Raw genomic sequence first — 24,442 nt, forward strand, 5'->3', positions numbered from 1 at the left:
AAAAGTGCAGCCCTCCCAGGAGTGGTGCCGCGCCCATGGAGAGCTGATGCAGCAAGATGACGCAACAAAAAAAGTGACAAGAGTTTCCCGGTGCTGCCGAGTATACAAGCAGATACAGAAGAACACACAGAGAATGAACACAGAGAGCAGGCAATGGGGGAGAAGGAGAGAGAAATAAATAAAATAAAATTTTAAAATATATAAATAAATAAAAAGAAAAAGAACACAGTTGAATAAAAACATAAATTTCTCAATTAAATGTACTGAATACATAAAAAACTTTTTTTTTTGGAATCATACAATATGTTACACAATATATTTGGTTCATAGTAATGCAATCACATGTTATTTGTCCTTTTGTGTCTGGCTTGCTTTGCTCAGCATAATGTCCTCCAAGTTCCTCCCTGTTGTCATATGCTTTACAACTTCATTTCTTCTTACAGCTATATAATATTCCTTTTATGAATGCATCACTGTTTATCTGTTCATTGGTTGATGGACACCTGGGTTGTTTCCAACTTTTGGCAATCGTGAATAATGCCACTATGAACATCAGTGTGCAGATAATCTGTTCATGTCACTGCTCTTCTGGTATATACCCAGTATACCACAAGATCTTGAAGATGTTTCCCTCTATTTTCTAATAGTTTTATGGTCCTGGCTTTTATATGTAGGTCTTTGATGCAGTTAGTGTTGTCTTGTATAGGGAGTAAGATAAGAGTCCCATTGCGTTCTTTGGGTTATGGATATCTAGTTCTTCCAGCACTGTTTGTTGAAGAGACTGTTTTGTCCTGGTAACATCGAGCTGTAGGTTTGCCAAAAGCCATTTGGCCTAAGAGGTGAGGGTTTATTTCTGGACTCTCAATTCTACTTGTACAGAATTGGTAAATTTGGAAATGAATAGAAAAGGTGAAAACACAACATAATGTTTATAACTAGCAGTACTATTATATGGGTATGACAGTGGTTTAAAGGGAAAGTCTAAGATCGTGTATATTACTAAAAGGAAAGCTAAAAAAATATAACATGGGACTGTACAGCATAGTAAAACTGCATGTGAAATATGAATATGAGTAAAATTGCATATATGAGATTGTTTTTCATTGAATATATGTTAATACTACAAGATGCTAATATCAGACCGAGAAAAAAACCACATTATGCTATTAAAAGAAACCAGACACAAAGTACTACATATTATATGAGTCCGTATATATAAATTGTAAACATAAATCTACTTATAAAAATGAAATTAGATTAGTGATTAGGTAAGGCTGGGGAAGGATAGAGGAATTGAGAGGTGACTGCTAAAGGGTATGGAGTTTTTGGTTTTTAGAGTAATGAAATTGTTTTAAAATTTTTGTGATGATGAATTCACAGCCCTGTGGTAATACTAAAAGCCGTTGATTATATACTTTGGATAGTTAGAATGGTATGCAGATATATCTCAATAAAACTGCTGAATAAATAAATAAATAATTGTGTAAGATTAGCCAGAAATAGCTGCTATGTACAGCAGGGGAAACAGATTGAGAAGAAAAAGTCTAGTTATAAAGATGAAATTAGATTAGTGGTTCTCTAAGGCTGGGGAAGGATAAGAGGGATTGAGAGGTGACTGCTAAGGGGTATGGAGTTTTTCTTTTTGGAGTAATGAAATTGTTCTAAAATATTTTGTGGTGATAAATGCTCAACATTGTGGTTATACTAAAAGCCATTGATTATACACTTTGAATAGATCTTGTGGTATGTGAATATATCTCAGTAAAACTGCTTAAAAAGTAAAGGTATTCATAAGGCAAAAATTAGTGCATCTTTTTGTTACTTTCTCTTTACTAACTCACTTTTGTGGGAAATGAACACAGTGACTTGGGGCGAAATATTTGCTATCCACTGAAAACAACTAAAAGTAGAATATGCACTATAAAAGAAAAATCTTTGGAAGAGCCAATATTATGATTACTTTTATTACATGTGATCATTCTTTGATGATTTATTTTTATTTTGAAACTTTGGGATTTATATTTTGAGCCCAAAGAAATAAGAAGAGACTTTATCCAAAGAATATTTGGATAAAGAGACTTTATCCAAAAAAATTTACTGAGATACAATTTGCACAGTTCCTTTTACTTTATTATTTGCTTCCCTAAGAAAAGCTTTTTAATTTTTAATGTCTAATTTGTCATTGAGCCTTTTTAAAAAATATTTTTTTTTAAACTTGAGATTTTTATTTTATCCTAGTTATGGGAAAGAAATGGACCAAATGACCATTCAGAAATAGAGTAGAAATTATGTAAATTATATTAAATCTCCTCAATGAAATATTATTAGACAGCCGATAAAAGTGATGACTATGAGGACTTTGTAGTAGCCTGGGAAAATGCTAAACATAGTATATAGAGGTACAGATCAGAATATAAAATCCCGTTCTTCTGGCCAAAGACTGGACCAACAAACAGAAAATTTTAAATCCAACTATTTCTTGACTTCTAAGTCTACTGGGTCTCTGAGTGCAGATGGTAAATGTTTGGACTATTGAAATTATCAGGTGGCTAGCGATAGGGTCTAGTAGCAAGTAGTAAGAGTTCAGTTAATGAGGAGGTCAGTTGTATCTCAGAAATTTCCAAATCTGTTTAGTTCCTTAAATTTGGCTAGCCAAATGTAAGAATTTTAGAATTGTCAGAAGGGGTGTTTCATTATTTTATGACATGCTGCCACTAGAAATTGTTCTGTTTAACACACAGGAAGGCAAATTCAGCAAAGATAGTTTTACTCAAATGAATTTATGCAAGTAATCTTCTTGAGTACCTTTGAAACAATTTTGGATTATTTGTTGACAGGTATACACGGACTTTTTGCCACTTTTCATTGATAGATATGAACTTATTTATGATCTTGATCATGAAGTACATATTTTGTGTGGAGTGGTATTTCACATTATTCTTTCTAGTCTTCTAAAAAGCAAACGCTAAGTATCTAGCCTTCATTATTTACTATGCTTGTATAATATAAATTCAACTTGTTATTTTAAAACTTAGAAAACACATTGTTTTCTTCTGTGGGATTCTTCATATCTATCAATATAGTGACATTTTTTTCAGTTTATTTGTATGAATCCATAAAAGTGATTTGGTTGCTAGGTCTCTTCATTTACAAGGTGATTTTGATAAAGGTAAATGAGTTGGGAACTTTTATCATAAAACAGACTTTGTGTTTATTTCTTTTTTTAGGTGAAAAGCTTTTAATTCCAAAGAGATTAAATTTTGAACAGATTTAAATAATTCCATAACTGTGAACTAAATATTTTGTATAAAAAATTTCACCACATAGAATCTAGAATTAGTAAGTAACTTTATGAAAACTTCCTAAAAAGTTTTGGCCATATTTTCCTTTTCAGGGATTCAGACATGAAGATGGTTTAAACACAACTCCCTATTCCCTGTTCCCTGCGAATTTTAGTTACTCAAATCTTAGTGTATAAATTTAACGGATACATTGAGATTTTTATGTTTTGCTAAAGATACTCTTTGTATGCACCTCTTGCTCTGTTTCCCACATATTCCATCAACTCTGTCACTTGATTAACTTGTGTGGCAAGTGGAAAGCGGAAGGTTGAAAGATGGGAAATCTAAGGACCTGGAAACCTGCCATCATTTCGTGGGCTTTTAATGAAAGCCAGCCTCTCTCTGCCGCTGCCTGCCCCTTTGATTTCTCACTCCTGTCTGTTGAAGGCAGAGGCATCATTGCTGAGTGCCTGAGAATCTTTCCCCTGAGGCCTGTCTACTTTGTAGAGACAAATCGTCCCCTCTCCAAAGGGCATCTCTGTCTTGAGGATGGAATTAACAAGTTCCCTGAAATAAACGCCATGGCTTGCTAGTACTCTTAATTCATTTTACTCTGGGGCTTGTCTGTTTATGTTATTGTTAGGGAAAAGCTTAATTCTCTTAATATTCATGTCTTATTGTTTTTTTCATAATTGTTTTTCCTCCTCTTCCTGCCTCCTCACCCATTTTTTGAAATTATAGCTGCTTTCTGTGTATTCTGCTATCATTCCCTCCTCCTTTCCCTTAGGGCTTTGCTCTCACATAGAAATTGCCTTATTTGGAGTAAAACATTGAAGTATTATGCTCATGTGACCTAATGTTTACAAAATCACCCTATGCGATCAGCTTCACTGAACAATCTCAGGATTATTCTGATTACGTATTATACTTGAAATAGTTTTAAATTTTCTTTTTTTAAAAAAAATCTTTTATTTCTCTAAGCCAAAGCGGTTTGTTAACGGCAGAGAACAGAAAACACTTGGTGTGGTTCCCTGCTCATAGTAGTGTATGTGCCTATTACAGAGAAACTCTAAGTTTTTTTGATGTTGCTATTTTTCCATTTCTGAGAAAGATGTTTCTACAAGATCTTACTGATTTTTCCAAGACTCTGAGAGGAGAGATATGGAGCCTTGAAGCAACTCACTCAGCCATTTTGAATGGGGTATAACTCCCTATCCTTTTTAAGTTATCTTGTTTTTGTTTTTATTATTGTTAAATTGTTTAAATTAAAAACATTTTATTTAGAGAACTCATAGGTTTACAGAAAAGTCATGCATAAATTACAGAGTCCCCATGTACCACCCTATTATTAACACTTTGCATTAGCGTGGTACATTTGTTAGAATTCATGAAAGAATATTTTTATAGTTTTACTGTTTGGCACTTGTCCTATTACTGCAACTCTTTGACGTTTTCTGGAGCTTTAAGAAAGATGGTTCTCCCAGCTCTTTCTTGTTTAGATCGGAGGGATCATGATGTACATCCTGACACATTCCCTCCCTAGTAATATGAGCTGGGACAAATTATTTAGCCTTTTTAAACCTTGATTTCCCCATTTATGAATGAAATGGCAGTACCTACCTCATAGGATTGTTAAGAGAATCATCTTACTAAATGCTCTAGGTAAGACCTGACATATAGTAAGTAAGCATTACATGTTAGCTAGTAGGTTTGAAAACAAGTATTTGGAGGTTGGAGAAGATGTTAGTGGTAGCTTCCTTGTTGAAGCAATTTTTTTCTTTACTCTTTATGCCCTTTCACAAGACAGTGAGAGCTGATTGATCGAACCCAATTGTTGCTATTAAAATAGTATTTTTCTGACAATCTAGAGATTATCTTATTAATTACCAGTATGCATGCCATTTAAAAAATTTATTTCAACCACATACATTTTAAATTTTATTTTTAAATAAGCTTCAGATTACATAAATCATATGTCAAAAATAGAGGGGGAGCCCCCCTCCCACTCAGCCACATTATTTTGATGTTCTAGTCATGACATAAAATACTCCGACCTTGGGGAGTGGATGGGACTCGAGCAGTTGAGCACCTGCTTCCCACACAGAAGGGCCTGGGTTTGATCCCCAGTGACTCCAAAAAACAGAAGGTAAACAACAACAAACAAATGAAAACACCAACTCAGGGGAGCTGATGTGGCTTAGTGATTGAGTACCAGCTTCCCACATACAAAGTCCCGGGTTCAATCCCTAGCCTAACTCTCACTAGTGATTTTTAATACTCCCAAGGAACTGAAGTCTCCACACCACGTTTGAGAATCAGTGGTTACAGACTTTTTATTTTTTGAGGTACCAGGGCTGGGGACTGAATCCAGGACCTTGTATTTAGGAGGCCGGCACTCAACCACTGAACCACATTGTCTCCTCTTAGTTGGTTTTTTCGTTTGTTTGCTTTTTGTTTTTAGGAAGCCCTGGGGATTGAACCCTGGACCTCCCGTGTGGGAAGCAGGTGCTCAACTGCTTGAACCACATGCAGAGCTCCCACTTTTTTTTTTAATTCTCTAATCAGAGGCTGCTAATGAATCACCAAATTTAGTAACATAAACCTAAGTAATTTCAGTAGTGATAATTGCAGCTAATTATATATAGCACTTACATACTAGTACTATTCTAAACATTTTATGTGTTGTTTTTTTTTTTTACGACGTAACCAGGTCTGAACCCAGGAACTCATACATGGGAAGCAGGCACTCAACCACTGAGCTACATCTGCTCTCCATTTTATATGTTTTAACTCATTTAATCCTTAGATTATTTAGAATGAGAAAAGCATTCATATAATTTTTCCAGGTTTGATCCCTATAAAAATTGATGCCTAATGTATTCATTAACCAAATATCTATTAAACATCTACTGTGTACCCAGCATTGTTTTAGCTATTGGAGGTATCGGAGTGAACAAGACAAAGAAAACATTGCCCTTATTGCCTTATTATATTTTCTTGGAGAAGACAAAAACTAATTAATAATATGTGTGGTAGTGAAGCCCACTGAAGAAAACTGAAAGAATATAAGGGTATATGGAATAGCATAGGCAGTATGTGACTGTCAGATCCTTAAGGCGTTGACATTTGAACAGAGATGAGATTAAACTGTGTGAGTTGTGCATGTATTTGGGGAAAGAATGTGCAAGATCTCTGTCCAAAACCATGTGAAAGCCCCAGGGGGCATTTAGGTTGGTGTTTTAGAGCAGCAGAAACACCTTTTCTGTGAAGGGCCAGATAGTTAATATTTTAGGCTTTGCAGGCTGTAAGGTATCTGTTGCAGCTACTCACCTTTGGCATTGTAGTGGAAAGCAGATAGACAATATGTAAATGTTTCCTATGAAACAAGCAGAAGACGAATTTGACCCTTTTAGGCTGTATTTTGCTAATCCCTGGGTTAGATCATATGGACCCTGTAGGTCATGGTAATTAAGATTTTGTTCTAAGGGTAAGAGAGTTTTGAGCAATGGATTAATCTTGCTTTAAAATGATTGATTTTATCTGAATATCACCTAAATTAAAAAAATAAAAAATCACTCACTGAGGTATAGAAATTAAGAACATCAGAGATAAAGAGATTTTTTAAAACTTCCAGAGAGAAACAAATGGTTTCATATTATACTGGTCATAATGATCTAAATTATAACAATAACAGTAAATAAACCCCAAAATCTTAATGGCTTAATTCAACAAACATTTGTTTCTCAGTCCTGCTACATGTCCATGGTAAGGAAGAACATTTGGCTCCATATTGTCACTCAGGGTGTAGGCTCATGGAGGCATTAATATCTTAAAATGTGCCATCTCAGCAATTGGTTTCTGGAGTCCTTATTGTCAAGGAAAGGTATGAAAAACTCCTACTTCCTCTTAAGTAGTTTGGCCCTGGCTAGAGCCAGTCAACATGGATCTTCATCAGTGCTGAGGAGTTGGAATTTATAGTCCTCCCAGGTACCCAGAAAGGGTGAGCAAAGCAGATATAGCTACCATACATAATGAAGAGCAGGGGTCAGACTGGCCTTGGACTCATCTTCCAGTTGGAGGCAAGAAGATATAACAATGCTTTTAAAGTTTTGAAGGAAAAATATTTCCTGTAGAATTGCATATCTAGTCAAACCATCAAAGAAATGTGAGAGGAGATTATTGACATTTCAAAGCATGTACCTCATATCCTCCCCTTTTCAGGAAATTATTGGAGGATGTGTTACACTAAAATGAGAGGAAGATTTGGAATCTGAGAGCAGGGTTTCTGCACAGGATACAGCCAAGGCTGGAGCAGGACGATTAAGGGGTTTGGGAGGAGGGAAGAATAAGGATATATAAGGTGATAAATTACCTAATATATATGACAATATGGAAAGTTTTATGGTTCTATTAGAAAGCTTTGGCCTTGTTAGAGATAAGTATCAAAAAAGTTTTTAGCAAAACGAAACATAAAGCATTATAAACTCCTAAAATACTAAATTTGTACAGGAAAGGAACTATAATGCATATTATATGACTCAGATGTAAATAATAATCATAATTACTGATTATAGATTGACAAAATGTTTCTCATGAAGATGACAGTAGGATATGAGGGCCTAATTATCTACAAGAGATTGTCAATAAATAATGCCTAAAGTGGAAAACATCAAGAAACAGCAATGTATTATTTTGAAATATAAATATCAGAAGAAATGACTAAAAGTTAAAAGTTTTTGTCTCTAGGAAGTGAATTTCAGGAATGGGGTGAAGTAGGATAGAAGATGAGTAGGACAGTTCACGTAAATCTTGTAGGAGTATAAGGAATGCAAATTATGAAAAAGAGCCATAGGCTTCAGCAGATAGGAGGTAGTGGTGATCTTGAAGCAATTTCAGTGGTTCGGTGGAGGGTGGGTATAGACCAAGTTGCAGTCGGTTGAAGAGTGAAAGAAGAAAGAAATTATTCCACATAATCCAAAGTGCAAACTGAAGACCAACTCATGCATAGGATTAAATTAGGGAGTGTACAAAATAGATATTTTATCCCCTTCAAAGAAATACAGAATATGAAAATCTGAATTTAAATGAGCTGCATTGTATTTTGCATAAGCTGCATTGTATTTTGCAGAGAAACTAAAGAAAATTATTTTAAAACATTTTCTTTCAAGTGTTTTAAACATTTTAAATGCAGTTTACTACAGTATGTTATGTAGGTACTCTGCCGAATTGTATCATTAGGGAAAAGTAAACTATCAGAATCACATAATTTTTATAGCTTATTTATTTAAAATACCTCCTCAAAATTCTTTTACTTCAATTTAATATCCTTGATTTAAGAGGGTTGATTTGTTTGTTGAGTCCTTAAAAAAACTCTTGTTTTTTAGTAAGGTAAAACTAATAAAATGTAAAAAGCATATTTCTAAATTGTCTCCCTCCACCCAGTTCTTTGCATTAACCTGATTGTTCTACCATAGTTCAGGTTCTTTTAGTTGCCCTTCCAGGTTCAAGTTTTTGTTCAGGCCTGGTAATAGGAGTAATGTTATCAGCTTTAAATTTGGTCATGGAATGTGTTACACTGCCCTGCTCAGGGAAATGCTGCTCTGTTTGGACTTGCAGAGTAACGTTTATTTTCTTTGGCAGAGAAGCTGATCGTTGAGGGGCATCTCACCAAAGTAGTAGAAGAAACAAAGCTTTCAAAAGGTTAGTTCTCTGATTTTTCTGTGGGTTTTTACATCTCTTTCGGGTAATGAAGGTTGGTGTACATTTTCAAATTATATATTTTAACCATCAGTTTATTTTTTATAGCTTACAAAATGGTAATACAGTGACAGTATCAGATAATATGCAAAGTAGTTGGACCTCTTTTTTAAAAAGGATATCTTAATCGGAAAGTTTCTTTTAAAATGGGTGTATATGTATGTGTTTTTGAAACTTAAATGCTTGGTATAGGATTTTTTAGGTATTAGATTTGTGGAATCTGTCTTACTGCGAGCATTATTTTCACTTTGATCTCGAAATTTTATTCAAGCACAATGTAAATCTTTTATGATACAACTTAACAGGTGAAAAATACTTATGATACCTTATTCTGTTTAATACTTTTTAATTTTTGTATCTTTTTCATTTAAACAAAAATTATTTTATAGGAACTTCTTATATTTTATAATGAATTGTCCTGTAGTTGCCCAATGTAGTTTATTCTGTTAATTCTTTTCTCTTAGCATTGTCAAACGTAGAGAAGAAAAATGAATTTTAAACTATCATATTGTCTAATCACTTTTATGCATAAGGAAGCTGGGCAACTAAATTTGATGGAAAGTGTTCATTATCATTGTGGGGCTTTCATCAGAAAATTCCCATATAGTCATTTTGACCAGTGAAAACACTGAATGATAAAAGTTTTGGAATTTTCAATTTTAGCACATTATGTTTTATGAAAGTAACTGGATCTACTTGGCTTTTTAAAATACTTAAAAGATGGTGTTTCAAATACCTGGTGGCTTCCATTCTGATTTCTGTGCACTGCAGATGCCATATTTGGGGAAAGAATGCATAGAATATGCATCACTAATATTGTTCTGGCAAACAGGCATTGAGTTTCAGAATGGTGAACTATTTTTAGTATATATGGCAATTTATTTCATCTTATTAAAGTGGGATGAGAACAGACTTTAAAATAGCTCTTACTTCACCACCTAAATACCTATTCACATTACCCGGTTGAATAACCAACACTTTGAAGTGGAAGTAGAGCCTATTGTGCTCCTCCCCACCCCATCAAAGAAATCAGGGCTTCTCTAATTAAAGAAAAGTATCTTTCCACCTTAGTGCTTGTGTTTAATGTGTTTTGGATTAGAATTTATTTTCTTGAAGTTATGTGAAGTCAATATTGAAAAAGATTTGTGCAGCCCTACTGATTTCCTTTCTAAACCTAGCAATAAAAGAGGTTTTGAAAGCTTTAAAGAGCCTACTTTTTGACCCAGCAAATCCACTTATAAGTTTTTATCTGGAGGAACAAAGTAGACAAATGTACAAGGGTGTTTATCTCAGTGCTGTTTTAAAAGTAAAAAGAGGAAAATGTAAGTGTCTAATAATAAGGGCGTTTATTAAATAAATTATGGCAAGTCAGTCCCTGCAAGTGAATATAGAATGAAATCTTTAAGAATGATTACACAGATATAAATTTATGATTTAGAAAATCTTCAAAATGTATCATTTAGTGGAATATAGAAGTTCAAAACAGTAGGCATAATTCCCTTTTTACTTAAAAGAAATTTTATTTGAGAGAATTTTTTTAAATGATATGTTTATATACTCAAAAGTTTTATGCATTATGGAACTTTTATTTTACCAGCACTTCTCACAGTAATCATGCAAACACTAATCCTTGTAATAAACTAGATGGCTAAAATAACTTAGCTTTTTTAATTAATTTATTTTTTTATTTATTTCTCTCACCTTCCTCCCTGTTGTCTGCTCTCTCGTGTCCATTCACTGTGTGTTCTTCTGTGTCTGCTTGCATTCTCGGTGGGACTGGAAATCTGTGCCTCTTTTTGTTGTGTCATCTTGCTGTGTCAGCTCTCTGTGTGTGTGGTGCCATTCCTGAGCAGGCTGTGCTTTTTTTGCACAGGGCGGCTCTCCTTGTGGGGCACACTCCTTGTGCATGGGGCTCCCCTATGTGGGGGACACCTCTGCGTGGCACTGCACTCCTTGTGCACGGCAGCACTGTGCGTGGGCCAGCTCACCACATGGGCCAGGAGGCTCTGGGTTCGAACTCTGTACCTCCTGTATGGCAGGCGGATGCTATATTAGTTGAGGCACATCCACTTCCCTAACTTGGCTTTTTAATGCCTTAAATCTGGCTATAAATAAAATATTTTCTTTTGAACTTCGATGAACTGTCAGTTTTTAAAATGCTTTCATTGGCTTTTCAGTGAAATTTCTTTTTTTTCTTTGAAAATACCAAGTGCTAGAAATTGCCAGTTGCCAGTGATTGCTAGTCTTAACATTTTCCTCCAGTGGTTTCACCTAATTCAAAATCATTTGCTATCTGTTTAAGCCCTAATTCAATTTGTAGTTGTTAAATGTATACAATAGTTTTGGGAGTGGAAATAGAAAGAATACAAGTAGATAAGACAGCTGAATTCAAATCCAGGTTCTACCACTAAAGTGCTATATGCCCTCAAACAACTCTCTCTAGCTCTTTAAACTGGTTTCCTCATTTGTAAAATGGGATTAACAATATTTTTTTCCTAGAGAATTTTCATTATTTCAATGACAGTAATGGTAATAAAAAACAGACAGGGAAGTGGACGTGGCTCAACTGATAGAGCATCTGCCTACCATATGGAGGGTGCAGGGCTCGATCCCCAGGGCCTCCTGACCCATATGGTAAGCTTGCCATGCACAGTGCTGCCATGCACAAAGAGTGCCATGCCACGCAGGAGTTCCTCCGTGTAGGGGAGCCCCATGTCCCATGTGCAAGGAGTGCACCCCACAAGGAGAGCCACCCCGTGTGAAAAAAGCACAGCCTGCTTAGGAGTGGCGCCGCACACACAGAGAACTGATGCAACAAAAAAGAGACGTGGTTTCCCAGTTCCACGGATGCAGAAGAACACACAGCAAATGGACACAGAGCAGACAACTGGGGGAAAGAGGAGAGAAATAAATAAAACAAATCCTTAAAAAAACAAAACAAAAACAGACAAACAAAATTCTTCACTTCTCAATCTCTCTATGCTTTACCTGCCATACATAGCTGCTATCTCTGGCTATTATTGCACATTTTATTTATTTACTTATTAAGCAGTTTTATTGAGATGTATTTAATATTTTAACTTACAGGGTGGTTCTGGGAAATTAATGAAATACTGCTTATTTTAAAGCAGGAAGCACTCTTCTGGTGCCCAACAAATATTATTTATCACCTTCTTTATCCTTATCTCTGCTTTCTTTCCAAATAATGGTTCCAGTGGTATAGGAAATGGGATCTGGCCAGTGTATTTGTTTTACCTACTCATACTTCTTTCCACTCTAAGATTCATTCACCTTGTTGTAATCCTTCCAGTTTGAGAACAGTTTTGGAATTTGCGTTGGTATCTATTCTTCCATTTCTTTTTCTATACTGTTGACGTGTATATTAATGATTAAGTACTGCAAAGAAAATCAACTAGTAGTGACTTTTTTTTTTTTTTAAGATTTATTTTTTTATTTATTTAATTCCCCTCCCCTCCCCCGGTTGTCTGTTTTCTGTGTCTTTTTGCTGCGTCTTGTTTCTTTGTCCACTTCTGTTGTCGTCAGCGGCACGGGAAGTGTGGGCGGCGCCATTCCTCGGCAGGCTGCTCCCTCCTTCACGCTGGGCGGCTCTCCTTATGGGTGCACTCCTTGCGCGTGGGGCTCCCCTACGCGGGGGACACCCCTGTGTGGCACGGCACTCCTTGCGCGCATCAGCACTGCACATGGGCCAGCTCCACACGGGTCAAGGAGGCCCGGGGCTTGAACCGCGGACCTCCCATGTGGTAGACGGACGCCCTAACCACTGGGCCAAAGTCCGTTTCCCCAGTAGTGACTTTTTAATATTAGAATTCACGTGCTGCTTCACAGCTGAGTGATACCAATGTTTTGGGGGAAAATATAGGTACTCTGCCACTTATTTGTTCTCTCTGTTTCTCTCTCTCTGTGTCCTTTTCTTTGAGTATGTAATGCATATAGGCACTGTTCTATATACTGAGAATTTAGCAGGTAATAAAATAAACAGCCTTCCCTCATGGATTTTACATTCTAGTGAATTAATGGAAGATCTGGTCCCCCCTTTAAGACAATTTTATTTTCCAGCCTAATACTCCACATATAGAATAAAGGTTCCTTCTAAGTCAGAAGAAAACCTTTTTTTTTGTTTTGTTTTGAGGTAGCTGGGGCTGGGTACTGAACCTGGGAGCTGGTATGTGAGAAGCTGGCACTCAACCGCTGAACGACATTGGCTTCCCTGAGTTGATTTTATTGTTTGTTTTGCTTGTTGTTTTTTTTTTTCTTTATTGTTTGTTTGTTTTTTCAGGAGGTGCTGGGAACTGAACCTAGGACCTCCAGTGTGGGAGGCAGGCACTCAATAACTTGAGCCACATCTACTCCCTAAGAATACTTTTGAAAATATACTTCCCTTGTTTCTCTTGCTTTATTTCAATGTCTTTGATAATAAAATTGTCAAGAATATTAAAATAAGTAGGGAAGCAGATATGGCTCAAGTGACTGGCTCCCACCTACCACATGGGAAGCCCCGGGTTCAGTTCCTGGTGCCTCCTGGAGAAGATGAGCAAGACAGCAAGCTGGTGCAGTGAGATGATGCAACAAAGAGACACAAAGAGGAAAGACAATGAGAGACACAACAAACCAAGGAGCTGAGGTGGCTCAAGCTATTGAGTGCCTCTCTCCCCCATGGAAGGTCCCAAGTTCAGTTCCCAGTGCCTCCTAAAGAGAAGACAAGTGGACACAGAGACCATACAACAAATGGACACAGAAAGCAGACAGCAAGCACAAACAACGGGTGATGGGGGGAATAAGTATATAAAATAAATGTTTTTAAAAAATTAAGAGAGTAATTTTCCTGTTCTCTACTCTTCCCCCAGAGTGGTTTCTTTTCTATCCATGTATAGACTAGTTATTAGCCTGCTAAATTTGAGACTGTAACTTTATGATCAAAATTAGAACATTCAGAAATGTCTGATTATAGACACTAAGTTCAGCAAAGATCATGGGTTGGATCCCCGTGGGCCCCATGGTGGGTGACTTCACTTCTTATGAGCTTCCTGTGTCTCAGCAGTTGGCTTATAGCTACAACTGGCAGTGAGAAAAGGAGCAAAAAGTTTCATGCAAATTCATCAACCATTTCACAAGTTAAATCACAAGTTCTAGGGATGTTCTTATATGAGAATAACCCTAACAAGTTGTATTTTAATATTATTAAAGTATTTTAACAGTAATAGCTTCAGATGCATTTTTAACTTATAAAGTAGAAGTTACTTCTACTGCTTTAGTTGCTTATGATAAATCTATATTCAAAAAGCTATGAATTTTTCAAATACTGTATGATTATATGAAGTTAAAAAGTAAATGTCCCCTATGTCTTCACTTCTAGAAATAACCATTGATCTCTCTGTTGTAGATCCTTCCAGACCTTGAATAAATATACACAATAAAAAATCCATAGCTAGATGTACAACTGCTTTCTATCTAAATGGCATCGTTATACATACTGTTCTTTAGCAGACTTTAGTTTATTTAATAAAAATGTATTTTTACTTATACTTTTCATTGTAAGTATATCATGAACAATTTTCCATTCCAATATATACAGGTATATATAATCAGATTTTTCTCCATAATGAACAATACTATAATGAGCATCCTTAAATACACTGGATGTATTCTATTATTTCCTTAGGAAAAATACCAGAAGTGGATTTATGTGTCTTGAATTTTGATACATATTGCCACAAACAGTACAGTCGAGTACATGACATAATTAATACCCTTAATGAGTTTAGATTTTTACTAAGGAAATAAGACATACAAGTATCTAAAGTCATATAGATATGTGCATAAGATTTATGTGTATATGTGTATGTGTGTATAAGATAAAATAATTTATGACCTTAATGGGTTTATAATCTCACTAAGAAGTAAGATATATATATATGTGTGTGTGTGTATATATATTTATGATATATTTGTATACACAGAATGATTCAAAAATCTCGATTAATTGTAAAAATATATGACATAGAAAGGATGCAATTAAAAGAACAACATGCTGTAGAAGTGAGGACTTCCTTAGCCACATGATACACATAGGCTGAGTAGAGAAGTTGGTCTTTGAGATTAGGGAAATATCAACTCAAGCAAAGAATTGCAAGCTGTGTGCTGCAGGGACAATTACCAGACATTGTAGGTCCTCCCATGGACCGCTGGATGGAACATGGGAGAGTATGGACTATGATGTGGACCATTGACCATGAGGTGCAGTGATGCTCAGAGATGTATTCACCAAATGCAATGAATGTGTCATGATGATGGAGGAGAATGTTGCTATGGGGGGAGTAGTGGGGTGAGGGGGGTGGGGAGTTACATGGGCACCTCATAGTTTTTGAATGTAATATTTTTAAAAATGAATTTAAAAAATAAATAGATAAATAAAAGAATTGCAAGCTGTGATGAGTTGGCATGCCTCAGACCTGTAACAAAGCTGGCCTGACTGAAGCAGAGTTCATGTGGGAAATTAACACGGGGACCAGGTTATGACTAAATTCTGGGGTGTAAAGCTTGACTAAGGCCTTATAGAGAGTGAGGAGAAGCTATAGGAATATTATCAGAGAAACAACCTATTTCTGCAAATGATATTCTAATGCATACCATAGTATACACAGTGTGTCATTACAGATGAGGATCCTTGAGCCTTCAGTTAGGAATTTTGAGGGCATATAAATTTTAAGTTTTTTCCCAGTGTAGTTAAGAAATAAAAAACTTGTTTTAAATGACACTTTTATAGCAAGTAATTGCGAACTCTAGAGTTTTATTATGTGAGTATAAATATTGCTAAGGCAACCTTTTAGCTATTGTTTTTATTTATTAGAGTCATTTCCTTCCATAATCTTCATACAGTGTCCACATTGTCCTGGGAATTTTGCTATATTTGTTGCATTTTATTTTAGCAAAGCTTGCTTCATTTTTGTTTCCGGTTGGCAAGTGAACAGCCTTGAACCAAAGTTCCAGCTCTCTGCGCATGAGGCATGAGCCACATTAGTATTTTATATGAGCTAAATTTAATAACCAGCATTCCAGTTTGGACTTAGTGTGGTGAAGAATTAAGAGATTCAGTGACTTCAGTTCATTTTTATTTTGTATACTGGCAGATTTAGAGTATTCAAAGACTGGAGCAGAGCTTTACTGATATAAGATGTTTAATTGTACTGAGATTTTACTTTTATTTTTATTTTTTGGTAGAAAACCAGGCAAGAGCAAAGGAATCTGATTTGTCAGATACTCTGAGTCCAAGCAAGGAAAAAAGCAGTGACGACACTACAGGTAAGTTTTAACCTGATGTTTACAAATCTGCAGATGTTATTGTTACTTGTAGAGCAGTTTAGGTTAATGTGGGTGGGTGGGGTTTCAGAGTTTGTATTTGGTGAAAGGGCTGGGATTCCATTTATCAAATCATTCCCTTGAATCTTGGGGTACTTGTTAAAACTACTTTCAGTTATCCAAATATGATAGCTGTATAAATTCAGTTAATTATTTTGATAATGATAGCTTGGTAATAGATCTGAGTACTGTTAATTATTGGTTATTTTTCTTATAGACGCCCAAATGGATGAGCAAGATCTAAATGAACCCATTGCTAAAGTGTCCCTATTAAAAGGTATTTTAACATATTTTATGACGTTTTAAACCAGGATATCAGATTCACTCTATGCCAAAAAATGAACTCCATGTTTTATCTGATGTATTAAATTTTAGTTAAGAAATTAATATATATTCTGTGAAGTAGCAAGAACTAAAATGTACAAAGTGTTGGTGTTAGTGCCCAATACCTCAAATAATTAAAATTATTTAAACTGTAGAATACTTTGGATCAGTCACAGTTACTAGGGTCAAGGCAATAAGTGCTAGAATATGAAATGTAACTATATTTCTTTGTTGTTTACCCTAGGGTCTCTGATAGGAGTTTCTTACCACTTTTTTTTTTGTATTTTGAGAAGTTGTGAGTTAACAAAATAATCAGGCATATCATACCTGATTCCCTATACATCGCCCCACCACCACCACCTTACATTGTTGTGATGCATTTGTTACAAATGATGAAAGAACACTGTCATATTACAGCTATCTATCATCTATAGCTTATATGTGGTGTGTTTTTCCCACAAACATCCTATTAACACCATGTATTAGTATGGTATATTTGTTATAGTTCACGAGAAGAATGCTCTCATATTCATATTGTTAACCACAGTCCATCATTCACCACGGGCTTCATTGTGTTATACAGTCCTCTGTCTTGTACTGTCCATCCAAAATGTACACTCTGTGGCTCTCAGAGTCATCACAGAGTTGTGCTGTCATCAGCTCAGTCCATTTCAGAATGTTTTCATTACTCCAAAAGGAAAAATCCCATACCCACATATACTCCCCCATTATTGACCCTTAGCATTGAGATAGTACCTTCTTTGCCATTGCTGTAAATATATTAGAATATTACTGTTAACTATAGTCTATACATTTCGTTAGTTATATTTTCCCCATGTATCTCCGTAGTCTTAACACCTTATAATAGAGGAACATTCTTATATTTGTACTGTTAACCACAGTCATCTTCCACCACTGAAATCACTATGTTATATAGCCCAGATTATCCTCTAGCTTTCTTTCAATTGACATTAGCCTCCCTAGACTACCCCTTTCAGCCACAATCACATTTAAAAAGCAGAGTATTGGCTTTACTTACTATAATGTATTACCATAAACTCTAACCATTTCCCCACATTTATAATCCCCCTTATTAAACATTTCTACATACCTTCAGTATCAGCTCCTCCTTCTTAACCCACATTCTATCTCCTAGTAACCTATACTCTATAGTTTAAATCCATGAATTTACTCATCATATTTAGTTTATATTAGTGAGATCATACAGTATTTGTCCTTATATGTCTAGCTTATTTCACTCAACCTAATGTTCTTAAGGTTCATCCATGTTGTCATATGCACCCCATTCATTTCATCTTACACCTTGAATAGTGTTCCATCATATGTATATACCACATTTTTTCCATTCATCAGTTGATGAACACCTGGGTTGTTTGCATCTTTTGACAATGGTGAATAATGCTGCTCTGAACATCAGTGTGCAGATATCTGCTTCCTTGCTCTCAGTTCTTCTGGGTATATACCTAGTAGTGGTATTGCTGGGCCATGTGGCAAATCTATATTCAACTTCTTTAGGAACTGCCAGAGTCCTCACATTGTCTGTACCATTCTATATTCCTGCCAACAGTGAATAAGCGTTCTTATCTCTCCACATCCTCTCCAATACTTGTAGTTTTCCATTCTAATAGGTGTGAAATGATATCTCATTGTAGCTTGATTTTGCATTTCCCTGATCACTAGGGATTATGTTGAACATTTTTTCATGTATTTTTTTTGCCATTTCTATTTCTTCTTTGTTTAAAATTTTTTAACAAATCAATTTTATTGATACATATTAATAAAGCATATGGTTCATCCAAAGTGTACAATCAATGGTATTTGGTTTAATCACAGACTTGTGCATTCATCACTTTAATCATTAGTAGAGCATTTTCATTATTTCAATAATAATAAAAAACAAAATTCTTCACCTCTCAATTTCTCTCTGTTCTCCTGGTGGATTTAGCTTTTATTTTTGGCTGTTCTTATACAATTATTTATCTCAGTTTTATTGAGATATATTCACATACCATACGAGCTATCTAAAGTGTATAATCAATAGCTTTTAGTATAATCATAATGCACATTCATCACAAAAAATTTTAGAATTATTTCATTACTCCAAAAAGAAAAACTCCACACCCCTTAGCATGCTTTCCCTAGCCCTACATAACTGCAAACCAATTTTCATCTTTATAAATTGATTTATATTTACCTTTTATATAAATGAAATCATATAATATGTTACACAATATATTTGGTTCATAGTAATGCAGTTATACAGTATTTGACCTTTTGTGTCTGGCTTGCTTCATGCAACATAATGTCCTCTAGGTTTATGCATATTGTCATATGCTTTATGACTTCATTGCTTCTTACAGCTGCAAAATATTCCATCGTGTAAATAAACCACAGTTTGTTTATCCATTCATTGATCGATGGACACCTGGGTTGTTTCCAGTTTTTGATAGTCATGAATAATGCTACCAGAAACATAGGTGTGCGGATGTCTGTTCATGTCACTGCTTTCAGTTATTTTGGTATATACCTAATAGTGGTATTCAAGGGTCACATAACAAATCTGTATTCAGCTTATTTAGGAACTGCCAAACAGTCGTCCAGAGTGGCTGTACCATTCTGCATTCCCACTGATAGTGAATAAGAGTTCCTATCTCTCCTCATCCTCTATAGTACTTACAGTTCTCTGTCTTTTTAACAGTGGCCATTTTCGTAAGTGTGAAATGATATCTCATTGTAATTTCAATTTGATTCCCTAATAATTGGTGATATTGAACATTTTTTCATGTGTTTGGGTTTTTTTTTTTTTTTTTTTTTGCTGTTTATATTTCTTCTTTGGACAAATGTCTACTCAGGTCTTTTGCCCATTTTTTAAATCAAGTCGTTTGTGTTTTTGTTGTTGAGTTGTAATATCTCTTTATATATCATGGATATTAAATCTTTATCGGACATGTGATTTCCAAATATTTTCTCCCATTGAATTGGCAGTCTCTTCACCCTTTTGTCAAAGTCCTGTGAGGTGCAAAAGTGTTTAATTTTAAGGAGGTCTAATTTATCTATTTTTTCTTTTGTTGCGCATGCTTTGGTGTAAGATCCAAGAAACCACCATCTACCACAAGATATTGAAGATGTTTCCCTACATTTTCTTCTACTAGTGTTATGGTCCTGGCTTTTATATTTAAGCCATTGATCCATTTTGGGTTGAGTCTTATATAGAGACTGAGAGAGGGGTTCTCTTTCATTCTTTTGGTTATGGATATCCAGTTTTCCTAGCACCATTTGTTGAAGTGACTGTTTTGTCCTGTTAAGAAGGACTTTGTAGGTTTGTCAAAAACCAATTGGCTGGGAAGCAGAGTTGGCCCAGTGGTTAGGATGTCCATCTACCACATGGGAGGTCCATGGTTCAAACCCCAGGCCTTCTTGACCTGTGTGGAGCTGGCCCATGTGCAGTGCTGATGCGCGCAAGGAGTGCTGTGCCACGCAGGGGTGTCCCCCGCGTAGGGGATCCCCCATGCGCAAGGAGTGCGCCCCGTAAGGAGAGCCCCACCCAGCGCTAAAGAAAGTGCAACCTGCCTAAAAATGGTGCTGCCCACAGGGAGAGCTGACACAACAAGATGACGCAACAAAAAGAAACACAGATTCCCAGATTCCTGTGCTGCTGACAACAACAGAAGCGGACAAAGAAGACAACGCAGCTAATAGACACAGAGAACAGACAACTGGGGCGGGGTGGGGAGGAAGGGGAGAGAAATAAATATATAAATCTTTAAAAAAAAAACAAAAACAAAAAAAGCCCAATTGGCCATATAGGGTGAAGGTTTATTTCTAGACTCTCAATTCTATTCCATGAATCAGTGTGTCTATCTTTATGCCACTACTGTGCTTTTTTTTTTGACTTCTGTAGCTTGTAGTATGTTTCCAGGTCAGGCAGTGAGTCCTCCCACATTGCTCTTCCCTTTTAGAATGCTTTTGGCTATTTGGGTCACTTTTCCTTCCAAATAAGTTTGATAATTGCGTTTTCTCTTTCTGTAAAGTAGACTATTTTAATTGGGATTGCATTGAGGCTGTATATCAGTTTGGGGTGGATTGACATCATCATGATATTTAGTTTTTGAATTAGTCAGTCAAAGGGGTGCTGATGCAAAATACCAGAAATGCATTGGTTTTTATAAAGGGTATTTATTTGGGGTAGAAGCTTATTGTTACAAGGCCGTAAAGAGTCCAACTCAAAGCAACTTCCTCACCAAAGTCTGTTGCCACATGTTTTGGTGCAAGATGGCTTCTGTCATCTGCAAGGGTCCAACCTTCCTCTTCCTCTTAAAACTCCATGGTCCCAGCTTCTTGCAGTATCAGCTGTAGGCTGAGATAAGTCTTATCTCTCTCCCAGCTCAGCTGCTCTGGTCTCTTCACAAGGTCAGCTGTAGACTGTTAAGCTCTCTCTTGTCCCAGGGCCTCTGCCGTGTCTATGGATCCACCTCTTTTCCTCTGTGTTCTTCTCCTGGGTGTTTACTTCTTGGGACTCTGGCTTAAAACTCCAACTAAGTCCTCCTCAATGCCTCTGAAGTAGCCCCATCAAAGCCTTAATCATTATTTATTCAAGTAAAAGTGAAACCTCTGAATTTAATACAATCTAATACACTCACAGGAACAGACTAGTTTACAAACATAATCCAATATCAATTTTTTGGAATTCATAAACAATACCAAACAGCTGCAGTCTTCTAGTTCCATGAATGTGGAATGTCATTCCATTTGTTAAGGTCTTCTTTTATTTATTTTAGCATTGTTTTGAAGTTTTCTGCATGTAGATCCTATACTTCTTTGGTTAAATTGATAACCAGGTATTTGCATGTTTTTGTGGCTATTGTAAATGGAATTTTTTCACTGATTTCCTCCTCAGACAGTTCAGTACTCGTGTAGAGAAACATTACTGATTTTTGCATGTTGATTTTATATCCTGCCACTTTGCTGAACTCATTTATAAGTTCAGTTAACTTTGTCATAGACATTTCCGAATTTTCTGAACGTAGGAGCATGTTATCTGCAAATAATGAGAGTTTTCCTTCCTCTTTTACAATTTGGATACCTTTTTTTTTTCCTTCTCTAATTGTTCTAGCTAGAACATCTAGTACAATGTTGAATAACAATGGTAACAGTGGGCATCATTGTCTTATTCCCGATATTAGAGAGAAAGCTTTCAGCCATTCCACATTGAGTATGATGTTGGCTGTGGGTTTTTCATATATGCCCTTTATCACATTGAGGAATTTTTCTTCTCTTCCTGTCTTTCAATATGTTTTTATCAAGAAAGGATGCTGGAGTTTGTCGAGGACCTTTTCATTCAAGATGATCATGTGGTTGTTTTTTTTCCTTCAATTTAATGTGGATTACATTAATTGATTTTCTTATGTTTAACCACCCTTGCATACCAGAAATAACCCCCACTTGTTCATGGTATATAATTCTTTTGATATGCTGTTAGATTCTATTTGTAAGTATTTTGATGTGAAATTTTTCATCTGTTCATTAGAGAGATTGGTCTGTAATTTTCTTAAAGTGTCATTATCTGGCTTTGGTATTAGGGTGATGTTAGCTTTGTAAAATGTGTTGGGTAATAGTCCCTATTTCAGTTTTTTGGAAGAGTTTAAACAGGATTGGTGTTAATTCTTCTCAATATCCTTTGTAGAAATCACCTGTGAAGCCATCTGATCCTGGACTTCTCTTTTTTGGGAGGTTTTTGATAACTGATTCAGTCTCTTTAATTGTAATGATTTATTAAGTTCTTGTATTTCTCGTAGAGGCAATTTAGGTTGTTTATGCATTTCAAGGAATTTGTCCATTTCATCTAGATTGTCTAATTTGTTGGCGTATAGTTTCTCATAATATCCTCTTATGATCCTTTTTTATTTCTGTGGGGCCAGTGGTAATTCCCCTTTCTTCTTTCTGATTTTATTTATTTGCATCTTCTCACTTTTTTTCTTATTAGTCCAGCTAAGGGTTTGTCAATTTTATTCATCTTTTTAAGAACCAACTTTTGGTTTTGTTGATTTTCTCTATTGTTTTTTTGTTCTCAATTTCATTTATTTCTGCTCTAATCTTTATCATTTCTTTCCTTCTGCTTGCTTGGGAATGGTTTGCTGTTCTTTTTCTAGTTTCTCCAGTTCAGTTAGATCTTTGATTTTAGCTCTTCTATTTTTTGTTTGTTGGATATTTTAATTTTATTAATTTTTTTAATTAAATTTAATTAATTTAATAAAATGGTTAGAAGCACAAAAGAAAACGAACCTTTTTTGGCTAAGGGGTGGGAAGGCAGGAAAAGCCCATGGAACAGGAAATGTGGGGGTAGCGTGGGGAGTGGAGTTTCACATCCAGGTGGGCAGAAAGGACTTTAAAGGTGCCCCCCAGTCACAGTCCCCAGTCCAGTCACTCGGGCTGCGCACTCTCTCTCCCTTTCTTCCCTTCTGAGCATCAGGGACCCAACTTCCTTCATTTCTAGACTTCAGCCCAGTCTATACATTTTGTCCCAGCACTCCAAGATCATAAACACGGGCTCTCCTCTCCAACAGTGCTGTGACACCCCCTCCCCAACAGCACCTGGCACGTGTCCCTGGCCAGGCTCAGCAAGTATTGTCCAAGACTGGCACAGCAGAGAGGAGGCTTCAGAGGAAGCTCAGGCAGGCCCAGAAAATCTTGCATGAGCGGAGCCCTCCCCTGAGTAAGGTCTATCAAAATGCACCATCAAAGGGCTCTGAGATCAACCAGTATATGTGGTTCCCAGATAAACAATATTTGACCTTACCTTCAAGGACAAAAAGGCCATGTGATGACATTTACATATGAATGGGCATAAATAAAACCCTCCATAATTTACATTTGCAGTTTAACAAAGATTAGTTACAAAGGAAGACCTAAGGGGAGTGAGAGCCATAGGCAGAGCTGTGCCAGGCATGCCCCTTCCATCAGCTGCCACAGGATACAGAGCTTGGGGAGGGGGTTTACACAAGAGGTTAAAAGGAAAAAGGGCAGTATGTTCACAGTGTGTGGAGGAGTGAGCTCCCTGTAGGGAAACAAAACCTTTAAACCTGAAAAAAATGAAACACACCAACTGCAATCTTTAAGGCTATAAAAATTTCTACGGTAGCAGCAGAGGATATTTATAGAAAAAAAAATACACTTTTAAGAAAATAACTGAAAAAGTCTAAAAGATGAAAGTATAAAAAGTTTAAAAAATATATCAAGATAAAATATTGTCCAAAAAATATAAAACGTAATTTTTTAAACACCTATCTAAACTGCAGAGGCCGGATCCAGAGTAAGGCCTGCCTTCCTTGACAGTGACACAGCCTGTTCACGAAAGGGGCCAGGCTCCTTGAAAATTTTGAGTTGATCCAGAAATAAGCAGGATTCCAGAAGAATTCCAAAGGCGCATCTGTGGGCAACTCCTGCCCCACCAGGGGAGGGGATGGACAGAGCAGACACTCAGGCCTGGCGCTGCCGACCTGCTTCAGGATGTCCTTGTGACTTGACAAGCAAACAAAGCTGGCCACAGCTGAGGGCTGTCGAGAACACCACTCAGAGCCGAGTGAGCACAATAGTTTTTAATGTGGATTATGGTTTTTAAGTAGATTACAAATACATCTGATAGGCTATCTGGAGGCAAGCATTCTTGTCCTCATCCTCTACAC

At 36.2% G+C, this 24,442-nt stretch overlaps 1 protein-coding gene across 22 annotated transcripts in view; it reads left to right on the forward strand.

Annotated features, from left to right (window-relative positions):
• SLMAP (sarcolemma associated protein) overlaps positions 1-24,442 on the forward strand; it is a 189,761-nt gene that overhangs the window by 121,585 nt on the left and 43,734 nt on the right. For all 22 annotated transcript variants that reach the window (XM_071212115.1, XM_058288249.2, XM_058288258.2 and 19 more), the window contains 3 exons: positions 8,922-8,981; positions 16,278-16,358; positions 16,633-16,692. In XM_071212115.1, the coding sequence (XP_071068216.1) occupies positions 8,922-8,981; positions 16,278-16,358; positions 16,633-16,692 (201 nt within the window). The remainder of the gene's footprint in view (positions 1-8,921; positions 8,982-16,277; positions 16,359-16,632; positions 16,693-24,442) is intronic.

This window comes from Dasypus novemcinctus, chromosome 26, assembly GCF_030445035.2.
Source record: "Dasypus novemcinctus isolate mDasNov1 chromosome 26, mDasNov1.1.hap2, whole genome shotgun sequence".
In the NCBI taxonomy this organism is placed as follows: domain Eukaryota; kingdom Metazoa; phylum Chordata; class Mammalia; order Cingulata; family Dasypodidae; genus Dasypus; species Dasypus novemcinctus.